This window comes from Coregonus lavaretus (genome assembly GCF_964263955.1).
Source record: "Coregonus lavaretus genome assembly, contig: HAP1_SCAFFOLD_296, whole genome shotgun sequence".
Classification (NCBI taxonomy): Eukaryota; Metazoa; Chordata; class Actinopteri; order Salmoniformes; family Salmonidae; genus Coregonus; species Coregonus lavaretus.
Genome location: NW_028156611.1, coordinates 443629 through 456515, shown reverse-complemented (window position 1 = coordinate 456515; position 12887 = coordinate 443629). Strand labels below are relative to the sequence as shown.

Here is a 12887-nt window from a genome sequence, read left to right as displayed (position 1 = left end):
TCAGGTGTGGAAAGCGCTTAGAGACTTACCCAGAAAGACTCACAGCTGTAATCGCTGCCAAAGGTGCTTCTACAAAGTATTGACTGAGTGGTGTGAACACTTACGTAAATGAGATTTCTGTATTTCATTTTCAATACATTTGCAACAATTTCTTAAAAACATGTTTTCATCATGGGGTATTGTGTGTAGTACAATCTGTGTTGAATTCAGGCTGTAACACGACTCAATCTTAAATAGACATGCCCCATTCAAGAAATACAGAACTAAGAACAGATATAGCCCCTGGTTCTCCTCAGACTTGACTGCCCTTGACCAGCACAAAAACATCCTGTGGCGTACTGCATTAGCATCAAATAGCCCCCGCGATATGCAACTTTTCAGGGAAGTTAGGAACCAATATACACAAGCAGTTAGGAAAGCAAAGGCTAACTTTTTCAAACAGAAATTTGCATCCTGTAGCACTAACTCCAAAAAGTTTTGGGACACTGTAAAGTCCATGGAAAATAAGAGCACTTCCTCCCAGCTGCCCACTGCACTGAGGCTAGGAAACACTATCACCACCGATAAATCTACAATAATCGAGAATTTCAACAAGCATTTTGCTACGGCTGGCCATGCTTTCCACCTGGCTACCACTACCCCGGCCACCAGCTCTGCACCCTCCGCTGCAACTTACCCATGCCCCCCCCGCTTCTCCTTCACACAAATCCAGACAGCTGATGTTCTAAAAGAGCTGCAAAATCTGGACCCCTACAAATCATCTGGGCTAGACAATCTGGACCCTTTCTTTCTAAAACTAGCCGCCGAAATTGTCGCAACCCCTATTACTAGCCTGTTCAACCTCTCTTTCGTAACGTCTGAGATCCCCAGAGATTGGAAAGCTGCCGCGGTCATCCCCCTCTTCAAAGGGGGTGACACTCTAGATCCAAACTGTTACAGACCCATATCCATCCTGCCCTGCCTTTCAAAAGTTTTTGAAAGCCAAGTCAACAAACAGATCACCGACCATTTCGAATCCCACCGTACCTTCTCCGCTATGCAATCCGGTTTCCGAGCTGGTCATGGGTGCACTTCAGCCACGCTCAAGGTCCTAAACGATATTATAACCGCGATCGATAATAGACAGTACTGTGCAGCCGTTTTCATTGACCTGGCCAAGGCTTTCGACTCTGTCAACCACCGCATTCTTATTGGCAGACTAAATAGCCTTGGTTTCTCAAATGACTGCCTCGCCTGGTTCACCAACTACTTCTCAGATAGAGTTCAATGTGTCAAATCGGAGGGCCTGTTGTCTGGACCTATGGCAGTCTCTATGGGGGTGCCACAGGGTTCAATTCTTGGGCCAACTCTTTTCTCTGTGTATATCAATGACGTCGCTCTTGCTGATGGTGACTCTCAGATCCACCTCTACGCAGACGACACCATTTTGTATACATCTGGCCCTTCATTGGACACTGTGTTAACAAACCTCCAAACGAGCTTCAATTCCATACAACACTCCTTCAGTAGCCTCCAACTGCTCTTAAACACTAGTAAAACTAAATGCATGCTCTTCAACCGAACGCTGCTTGCACCCGCCCACCCGACTAGAATCACTACTCTAGACGGGTCTGACCTAGAGTACGTGGACAACTACAAATATCTAGGTGTCTGGTTAGACTGTAAACTCTCCTTCCAGACTCACATTAAGAATCTCCAATCCAAAGTTAAATCTAGAATCGGTTTCCTATTTCGCAACAAAGCCTCCTTCACTCATGCTGCCAAACATGCCCTCGTAAAACTGACTATCCTACCGATCCTTGACTTCGGCGATGTCATTTACAAAATAGCCTCCAACACTCTACTCAGCAAATTGGATGTTGTCTATCACAGTGCCATCCGTTTTGTCTCCAAAGCCCCATATAATACCCACCACTGTGACCTGTACGCTCTTGTTGGCTGGTCCTCACTACATATTCGTCGCCAAACCCACTGGCTCCAGGCCATCTATAAATCACTGCTAGGCAAATCCCCGCCTTATCTTAGCTCATTGGTCACCATAGCAACACCCACCCGTAGTCTGCGCTCCAGCGGGTATATCTCACTGGTCATCCCCAAAGCCAACACCTCCTTTGGCCGCAATTCCTTCCAGTTCTCTGCTGCCAATGACTGGAACAAATTGCAAAAATCTCTGAAGCTGGAGACACTTATCTCCCTCACTAACTTTAAGCATCAGTTGTCAGAGCACCTTACCGATCACTGCACCTGTACACAGCCCATCTGAAATTAGCCCGCCCAACTACCTCATCCCTATATTGTTATTTATTTTGCTCATTTGTACCCCAGTATCTCTATTTGCACATCATCTCTTGCACATCATTCCAGTGTTAATACTAAATTGTAATTATTTTGCACTATAGCCTATTTTATTGCCTTACCTCCATAACTTGCTAAATTTGCACACACTGTATATATATGTATTTCTGTTTCTGTATTTTTGACTTTGTTTTGTTTTACCCCATATGTAACTCTGTGTTGTTGTTTTTTATCGCACTGCTTTGCTTTATCTTGGCCAGGTCGCAGTTGTAAATGAGAACTTGTTCTCAACTGGTTTACCTGGTTAAATAAAGGTGAAATAAAAAAATAAAAAAAATAAAATGTGGAACAAGTCAAGGGGTATGAATACTTTCTGAAGGCACTGTAGCTACTTATGGGGGGGCAGTCTGGGGCGTTTCAGTCATCCATTCTGGCAGCTAACCCTCATCTGTCCTACCCATGATGCTTTAGGGTCGGTGAAGGCGGTCTCTGAGGTATCCCAGCGTATCCAGGACAACGCCCGCAGCCATGACAACCACCTGCAGCTGCGGCGGGTGCAGAAACTGCTGAAGGGGAGAAAGACCAAGGTGGTGGCTCCAGGTTGGTTCTGGTTCTGGTTCTAAACTGCTGAAGGAGAGAGACCAAGGTGGTGGCTCCAGGTTGGTTCTGGTTCTAAACTGCTGAAGGAGAGAGACCAAGGTGGTGGCTCCAGGTTGGTTCTGGTTCTGTTTCTAAACTGCTGAAGGAGAGAGACCAAGGTGGTGGCTCCAGGTTGGTTCTGGTTCTAAACTGCTGAAGGAGAGAGACCAAGGTGGTGGCTCCAGGTTGGTTCTGGTTCTGTTTCTAAACTGCTGAAGGAGAGAGACCAAGGTGGTAGGTCCAGGTTGGTTCTGCTTCTGATCACATTCCTCCTCTCTATCTCTCCCTGACTTTCTCTACCTCTCTCTCTTTCAATTTCAATTTAAGGGGCTTTATTGGCATGGGAAACGTATGTTAACATTGCCAAAGCAAGTGAAGTAGATAGTAAACAAAAGTGAAATAAACAATAAATATTAACAGTAAACATTACACTCAGAAGTTCCAAAAGAATAAAGACATTTCAAATGTCATATTATGTATATATACAGTGTTGTAATAATGTGCAAATAGTTAAAGTACAAAAGGGAAAATATATAAACATAAATATGGGTTGTATTTACAATGGTGTTTGTTCTTCACTGGTTGCCCTTTTCTTGTGGCAACAGGTCACAAATCTTGCAGCTGTGATGGCACACTGTGGTTTTTCACCCAATAGATATGGAAATTTATCAAAATTGGATTTGTTTTCAAATTATTTGTGGGTCTGTGTAATCTGAGGGAAATATGTGTCTCTAATATGGTCATACATTTGGCAGGAGGTTAGGAAGTGCAGCTCAGTTTCCACCACAATTTGTGGGCAGTGTGCACATAGCCTGTCTTCTCTTGAGAGCCAGGTCTGCCTACGGCGGCCTTTCTCAATAGCAAGGCTATGCTCACTGAGTCTGTACATAGTCAAAGCTTTCCTTAAGTTTGGGTCAGTCACAGTGGTCAGGTATTCTGCCACTGTGTACTCTCTGTTTAGGGCCAAATAGCATTCTAGTTTGCTCTGTTTTTTTGTTTGTTCTTTCCAATGTGTCAAGAGCACGGCGCTTGTGACGCCAGGGTAGTGGGTTCGATCCCCGGGACCACCCATACACAAAAAAAATGTATGCACGCATGACTGTAAGTCGCTTTGGATAAAAGCGTCTGCTAAATGGCATATTATTATTATTATTAATTATCTTTTTGTTTTCTCATGATTTGGTTGGGTCTAATTGTGTTGCTGTCCTGGGGCTCTGTGGGGTCTGTTTGTGTTTGTGAACTTTGCCCCAGGACCAGCTTGCTTAGGGGACTCTTCTCTATGTTCATCTCTCTGTAGTTGATGGCTTTGTTATGGAAGGTTTGGGAATCACATCGTTTTAGGTGGTTGTAGAATTTAACGGCTCTTTTCTGGATTTGGATAATTAGTGGGTATCGGCCTAATTCTGCTCTGCATGCATTATTTGGTGTTTTACATTGTGCACTGAGGATATTTTAGCAGAATTCTGCATGCAGAGTCTCAATTTGGTGTTTGTCCCATTTTGTGAATTCTTGGTTGGTGAGCGGACCCCAGACCTCACAACCATAAAGGGCAATGGGTTCTATAACTGGTTAAAGTATTTTTTGCCAGATCCTAATTGGGATGTCAAATTTGATGCTCCTTTTGATGGTGTAGAAGGCCCTTCTTGCCTTGTCTCTCAGATCGTTCACAGCTTTGTGGAAGTTACCTGGGGTGCTGATGTTTAGGCCAAGGTATGTATAGTTTTTTGTGTGCTCTAGGGCAACGGTGTCTAGATGGAATTTGTATTTGTGGTCCTGGCAACTGGACCTTTTTTGGAACACCATTCTTTTTGTCAGGGCCCAGATCTGACAGAATCTGTGCAGAAGATCTAGGTGCTGCTGTAGGCCCTCCTTGGTTGGGGACAGAAGCACCAGATCATCAGCAAACAGTAGACATTTGATTTCAGATTCTAGTAGGTTGTTGCCGGGTGCTGCAGACTGTTCTAATGACCTCGCCAATTTGTTGATATACAGTGCATTCGGAAAGTATTCAGACCCCTTGACTTTTTCCACATTTTTGTACGTTACAGCCTTATTCTGAAATTGATTAAATAGTTTTTTCCCTCATCAATCTACACACAATACCCCATAATGACAAAGCAAAAACAGATTTTTAGAAATGAAATATTACATTCACATAAGTATTCAGACCCTTTACTCAGTACTTTGTTGAAGCACCTTTGGCAGCGATTACAGCCTCGAGTCTTCCTGGGTATGAAGCTACAAGCTTGGCACACCTGTATTTGGGGAGTTTCTCCCATTCTTCTCTGCAGATCCTTTCAACCTCTGTCAAGTTGGATGGGGAGCGTTGCTGCACAGCTATTTTCAGGTCTCTCCAGAGATGATCGATCAGGTTCAAGTCTGGGCTCTGGCTGGGCCACTCAAGGACGTTCAGAGACTTGTCCCGAAGCTACTCCTGCGTTGTCTTGGCTGTGTGCTTAGGGTTGTTGTCCTGTTGGAAGGTGAAACTTCTCCCCAGTCTGAGGTCCTGAGTGCTATGGAGAAGGTTTTCATCAAGGATCTCTCTGTACATTGCTCCGTTCATCTTTCCCTCGATCCTGACTAGTCTCCAGTCCCTGCAGCTGAAAAACATCCCCACAGCATGATGCTGCCACCACCATGCTTCACCGTAGGGTGGTGCCAGGTTTCTTCCAGACGTGACACTTGGCATTCAGGCCAAATAGTTCAATCTTGGTTTCATCAGACCAGAGAATCTTGTTTCTCAAGATCTGAGAGTCTTTAGGTGCCTTTTGGCAAACTCCAAGCGGCTGTCATGTGCCTTTTACTGAGGAGTGGCTTCCGTCTGGACACTCTACCATAAAGGCCTGATTGGTGGAGTGCTGCAGAGATGGTTGTCCTTCTGGAAGGTTCTCCCATCTCAAATCAAATCAAACCAAATTGTATTTGTCACATGCGCCGAATACAACAGGTGTAGACCTTACAGTGAAATGCTTACTTACAAGCCCTTAACCAACAATGCCGTTTTAAGAAAAAATATCAAAATCACAAAAAAATACAGTATAAAATAATACGAAATAAAAGTAACAAATAATTAAAGAGCAGCAGTAAAAATAACAATAGCGAAGCTATATACAGGGGGTACCGGTACCGAGTCAATGTGCGGGGGCACCGGTTAGTTGAGGTAATTGGGGTAATATGTACATGTAGGTAGAGTTATTAAAGTGACTATGCATAGATAATTAACAGAGTAGTAGCAGTGTAAAAGAGGGGTGGGGGGGGGCAATGCAAATAGTCTGGGTAGCCATTTGATTAGATGTTCAGGAGTCTTATGGCTTGGGGGTAGAAGCTGTTTAGAAGCCTCTTGGACCTAGATTTGGCGCTCCGGTACCGCTTGCCGTGCGGTATCAGAGAGAACAGTCTATGACTAGGGTGGCTGGAGTCTGACAATTTTTAGGGCCTTCCTCTGACACCGCCTGGTATAGAGGTCCTGGATGGCAGGAAGCTTGGCCCCAGTGATGTACTGGACCTTACTCACTACCCTCTGTGCGGTCGGAGGCCGAGCAGTTGCCATACCAGGCGGTGATGCAACCAGTCAGGATGCTCTCGATGGTGCTGCTGTATAACCTTTTGAGGATCTGAGGACCCATGCCAAATCTTTTCAGTCTGCTGAGAGGGAATAGGTTTTGTCGTGCCCTCTTCACGACTGTCTTGGTGTGTTTGGACCATGTTAGTTTGTTGGTGATGTGGACACCAAGGAACTTGAAACTCTTGATCCGCTCCACTACAGCCCCATCGATGAGAATGGGGGGCGTGTTCGGCCCTCCTTTTCCTGTAGTCCACGATCAGCTCCTTTTGTCTTGCTCACATTGAGGGAGAGGTTGTTGTCCTGGCACCACACTGCTAGGCCTCTGATCTCCTCCCTATAGGCTGTCTCGTCGTTGTCGGTGATCAGGCCTACCACTGTTGTGTCATCAGCAAACTTAATGATGGTGTTGGAGTCGTGCCTGGCCATGCAGTAATGAGTGAACAAGTAGTACAGGGGGGGACTGAGCACGCACCCCTGAAGGGCTCACGTGTTGAGGATCAGCGTGGCAGATGTGTTGTTACCTACCCTTACCACCTGGGGACGGCCCGTCATGAAGTCCGGATACAGTTGCAGAGGGAGGTGTTTAGTCCCAGGGTCCTTAGCTTAGTGATGAGCTTTGAGGGCACTATAGTGTTTAACGCTGAGCTGTAGTCAATGAATAGCATTCTCACATAGGGTGTTCCTTTTGTCCAGGTGTGAAAGGGCAGTGAGGAGCGCAATAGAGATTGCATCATCTGTGGATGTGTTGGGCGATATGCAAATTGGAGTGGGTCTAGGGTTTCTGGGATAATGGTGTTGATGTGAGCCATGACCAGCCTTTCAAAGCACTTCATGGCTACAGACGTCAGTTCTACAGGTCGGTAGTCATTTAGGCAGGTTACCTTAGTGTTCTTGGGCACAGGGACTATGGTGGTCTGCTTGAAACATGTTGGTATTACAGACTCAGACAGGGAGAGGTTGAAAATGTCAGTGAAGACACTTGCCAGTTGGTCAGTGCATGCTCGGAGTACACGTTCTGGTAATCCGTCTGGCCCTGCGGCCTTGTGAATGTTGACCTGTTTAAAGGTCTCACTCACATCGGCTACGGAGAGCATGATCACACAGTCATCCGGAACAGCTGATGCTCTCATGCATGTTTGTGTTACTTGCCTCGAAGCAAGCATAGAAGTAATTTAGCTCGTCTGGTAGGCTTGGGTTAGAGTCCCCCTCCTTGAAAGCGGCAGCTCTACCCTTTAGCTCAGTGCGGATGTTTCCTGTAATCCATGGCTTCTGGTTGGGGTATGTACGTACAGTCACTGTGGGGACGACGTCATCGATGCACTTATTGATGAAGCCATTGACTGATGTGGTGTGCTCCTCAATGCTGTCTGAAGAATCGCGGAACATGTTCCAGTCTGTGCTAGCAAAACAGTCCTGTAGCTTAGCATCTGCTTCATCTGACCACTTTTTTATTAACCGAGTCACTGGTGCTTCCTGCTTTTAGTTTTTGCTTGTAAGCAGGAATCAGGAGGATAGAGTTATGGTCAGATTTGCCAAATGGAGGGCGAGGGAGAGCTTTGTATGCGTCTCTGTGTGTGGAGTGAAGGTGGTCTAGAGTTTCTTTCCCTGTGGTTGCACATTTAACATGCTGGTAGAAATGAGGTAAAACGGATTTAAGTCTCCCTGCATTAAAGTCTCCGGCCACTAGGAGCGCCGCCTCTGGATGAGCGTTTTCCTTTTTGCTTATGGCCGTATACAGTTCATTGAGTGTGGTATTAGTGCCAGCATCGGTTTGTGATGGTAAATAGACAGCTACGAAGAATTTAGATGAAAACTCTCTTGGTAGATAGTGGGTCTACAGCTCATCTTGAGATACTCTACCTCAGGCGAGCAAAACGTTGAGACTTCCTTAGATATCGTGCACCAGCTGTTGTTTACAAATATACACAGACCGCCACCCCTTGTCTTACCAGAGGCTATTCTATCCTACCGATACAGTGTTCAAACAGGTGCCATTAATACAGGTAACGAGTGGAGGACAGAGGAGCCTCTTAAAGAAGAAGTTACAGGTCTGTGAGAGCCTGAAATCTTGCTTGTTTGTAGGTGACCAAATACTTATTTTCCACCATAATTTGCAAATAAATTCATTAACAATCCTACAATGTGATTTTCTGGATTTTTTTTTCTCATTTTGTCTGTCATAGTTGACGTGTACCTATGATGAAAATTACAGGCCTCTCTCATCTTTTTAAGTGGGAGAACTTGCACAATTGGTGGCTGACTAAATACTTTTTTTCCCCACTGTATAACCCGCCAGCTGTATGTTATTCATGACATCGTTCAGCCACGACTCGGTGAAACATAAGATATTACGGTTTTTTATGTCCCGTTGGTAGGATATTTGTGCCTGTCCATTTTATTATCAAGCGATTGTAAGTTGGCCAATAGTATCGATGGCAAAGGCAGATTAGCCCCTCGTCGCCAGCTCCTTACCAAGCACCACGATCTCCTTCCGCGATATCTCCTTTTCTTTCTACTGCGAATGACGGGGATGAGGACCCTGTCGGGTGTCTGGAGCAAATCCCTCTCGTCCGACTCATAAAATAAAAATTATTTGTCCAGTTCAAGGTGAGTAATCGCTGTTCTGATGTCCAGAAGCTATTTTCGGTCATAAGAGACGGTAGCAGCAACATTATGTACAAAATAAGTTACAAACAATGCGAAAAAACACACAAAATAGAACGGTTGGTTTAGAGTCCATAAAATGGCAGCCATCCTCTCAGGCGCCATCTCAACGCCACAGAGGAACTCTGGAGCTCTGTCGGAGTGACTATCGGGTTCTTGGTCACATCCCTGACCAACGCCCTTCTCCCCCGATTGCTCAGTTTGGCCGGGCGGCCAGCTCTAGGAAGAGTCTTGGTGGTTCCAAACTTCTTCAATTTAAGAATGATGGAGACCACTGTGTTCTTGGGGATCTTCAATGCTGCAGAAATTTTTGGGTACCCATCCCCATATCTGTGCCTCGACATAATCCTGTCTCGGAGCTCTACAGACAATTCCTTCGACCTCATGGATTGGTTTTTGCTCTGACATGCGCTGCCAACTGTGGGACCTTATATAGACAGGTGTGTGCCTTTCCAAATCATGTCCAATCAATTGAATTTACAACAGGTGGACTCCATTGAAGTTGTAGAAACATCTCAAGGATGATTCATGGAAACAGGATGCACCTGATCTCAATTTCGAGTCTCATAGCAAAGGGTCTGAATACTTATGTAAATTAGGTATTTCTGTTTTTTATTTTTTAAACGTTAGCGGAAAAAAAATACAAACCTGTTTTCGCTTTGTAATTATGGGGTATTGTGTGTAGATTGCTGAGGAAAAACAAATATTTAATCAATTTTAGAATAAGTCTGTAACGTAACAAAATGTGGTAAAAGTCAAGGGGTCTGAATACTTTCCGAAGGCGCTGTATATGTTGAAGAGGGTGGGGCTCAAGCTGCATCCCTGTCTCACCCCACGGCCCTGTGGAAAGAAATGTGTTTTTTCCAATTTTAACCGCACTTGTTGTTTGTGTTACCTCTCTCTCCTCTCTCTCTCTACCACTCTACGTCTCTCTTCCTCTCTCTCGCTCTACCTCTCTCTCCTCTCTCTCGCTCTTCCTCTCTCTCGCTCTACCTCTCTCTCGCTCTACCTCTCTCTCCTCTCTCTTGCTCTACCTCTACATCTCTTCTCACTCTCGCTCTACCTCTTTATCTCTACCTCTCTCTCTCTCACTCTCTACATCATCTCTCCCTCTATGTCTCTCGCGCTCTCTAGTTTAATAGGGAGAGGAGTTGTATCACTTAAATCAATGCAACATTTGTGATTTTGTAGGGACATTTTAATGAGACCTCAACAAGCTAATTGGACCAAATGACCAGATACAGTCTTGGCCCTAATTGGTTGGTAGTGAGTGGGCCTTCCCTTTCTCTTGGTTTCTCTATTTTTCATTCACCCCTTTCTTTCTTTATTATGTATTTCTCTTTCTACTTGTGGAGTGGTGGCCCTCCTCTCCTCTCCTCTCCTCTGCTCTTCTCCTCCTCCTCTCCCCTCTCTTCTCCTCTCCTCTGCTCTTCTCCTTCTCCTCTCCCCTCCCCTCCTGTCCTACCCTCTTCTCCTCTCCTCTGATCCTCTCCTCCTCCTCCTCTCCTCCTCCTCTCCCCTCTCTTCTCTTCTCCTCTTCGCCTTCTCCTCTCCTCTCCCCTCCCCTCCTGTCCTACCCTCTCCTCCTCCTCCTCCTCCTCCTCTCCTCCTCTCCCCTCTCTTCTCCTCTCCTCCTCTCCTCCTCCTCCTTCTCCTCTCCCCTCCCCTCCTGTCCTACCCTCTTCTCCTCTCCTCTTCTCCTTCTCCTCCTCCTCTCCTCCTCCTCTCCCCTCTCTTCTTCTCTCCTCCCGAGGGAGTGGTCCACGTGTAGAAGGAACAACAGAGAGACCTCCTCCTCGTGCCTCCCCTCACCCTGCCCGTCTCCCCACGGACCAATTACAGACTGTAGCTCATCTAGTGGGCCGGCACATGAAAAGGAAGCTGTGTGTACATGCACACATACACACATTTGTGTATGGACACTTCTGTGTGTGTGTGTGTGTAGGGGGGTGGCTGTGTGTCTGTTATGTGTGTGTACTTAGCACCAAGGTGGTGTGGGGCTAACATAAGTATGGCTCTGAATAGCTAGTGAGCAGTATATCTCATCTCTCTCTGTCGATGTGGAGGATGTTTTCATCCCATCCATAGTTCTCGGGCCCTTCAACTCTACTGAGCCTCTTTCTACTCGTTTCACTCAATAAGGCCTGAATCCTCCCTGACTAACATCAAGAGAACCACCAGTCTCTGCCTCTCAGCCCTGCCTGACCGTCCCGCCACCACCCCCCCCCAGCCCTCAAAGCCTCTCCTTCCTCTCCGGTCCTTCTTCCCCAGCTCTGCTTCTACTACTGTGGCTAAAAGAAAAGACTAGCTGCTTCTCCAGGGATGTCTCCTACGTAGTGTTTAACCAGAGGTGAGAGGTGGTAGCCAGGCAGAGAGGGAGATGGAGAGATGGAGCCCCTGGGTCATATTAAGTAGCCCAACAGATGAGGTGGTAGCCAGCCAGAGAGAGAGAGAGATGGAGCCCCTGGATCATATTAAGTAGCCCAGCAGGAGATAAGGAGACTGATTGTGAGACGAACTAGAGAGGAATCAATGAGACATCGATACAACAGACAGCCTGGCTGGAGGGAGGGATCCTGGGGGGGTGGGGATTAATGGAGGGAGGCAGGAGAGATGGATGGAGGGAGGGAGGCTGGAGAAGATGGATGGAGGGAGGCAGGAGAGATGGATGGAGGGAGGCAGGAGAGATGGATGGAGGGAGGCAGGAGAGATGGATGGAGGGAGGCTGGAGAGATGGATGGAGGGAGGCTGGAGAGATGTATTGAGGGAGGCAGGAGAGATGGATGGAGGGAGGCTGGAGAGATGGATGGAGGGAGGCTGGGAGGATGGATGGAGGGAGGCTGGGAGGATGGATGGAGGGAGGCTGGGAGGATGGATGGAGAGAGGCTGGAGACATGGATGGAGGGAGGCTGGAGACATGGATGGAGGGAGGCTGGAGATATGAATGGAGGGAGGCTGGAGAGATGGATGGAGGGAGGCTGGAGAGATGGATGAAGGGAGGCTGGGTCTGTGGGAAGTCTGCCTGTAGCTCCATCCTCTCCTAAGGCCTGGTCTTGCTCAGAGAGGGTTGGAGAGATGGAAAGGATGGGAGACAGAGAGGGTTAGAGAGAGATGGAAAGGATGGGAGACAGAGAGGGTTAGAGAGATGGAAAGGATGGGAGACGGAGAGGGTTAGAGAGATGGAAAGGATGGGAGACAGAGAGGGTTAGAGAGATGGAAAGGATGGGAGACAGAGAGGGTTAGAGAGAGATGGAAAGGATGGGAGACAGAGAGGGTTAGAGAGAGATGGAAAGGATGGGAGACAGAGAGGGTTAGAGAGAGATGGAAAGGATGGGAGACAGAGAGGGTTAGAGAGATGGAAAGGATGGGAGACAGAGAGGGTTAGAGAGATGGAAAGGATGGGAGACAGAGAGGGTTAGAGAGATGGAAAGGATGGGAGACAGAGAGGGTTAGAGAGATGGAAAGGATGGGAGACAGAGAGGGTTAGAGAGAGATGGAAAGGATGGGAGACAGAGAGGGTTAGAGAGAGATGGAAAGGATGGGAGACAGAGAGGGTTAGAGAGAGATGGAAAGGATGGGAGACAGAGAGGGTTAGAGAGAGATGGAAAGGATGGGAGACAGAGAGGGTTAGAGAGATGGAAAGGATGGGAGACAGAGAGGGTTAGAGAGATGGAAAGGATGGGAGACAGAGAGGGTTAGAGAGATGGAAAGGATGGGAGACAGA

The 12887-nt window shown here is 46.9% G+C and overlaps 1 protein-coding gene across 1 annotated transcript in view; it reads left to right on the top strand.

Moving 5' to 3' along the window:
- LOC311126151 (rho guanine nucleotide exchange factor 39-like) overlaps positions 1–12887 on the top strand; it is a gene marked incomplete at its 3' end in the record, with an annotated part of 94911 nt that overhangs the window by 77629 nt on the left and 4395 nt on the right. The window contains exon 6 of the mRNA XM_084200168.1: positions 2767–2895. Within this exon, the coding sequence (XP_084056294.1) occupies positions 2767–2895 (129 nt within the window). The remainder of the gene's footprint in view (positions 1–2766; positions 2896–12887) is intronic.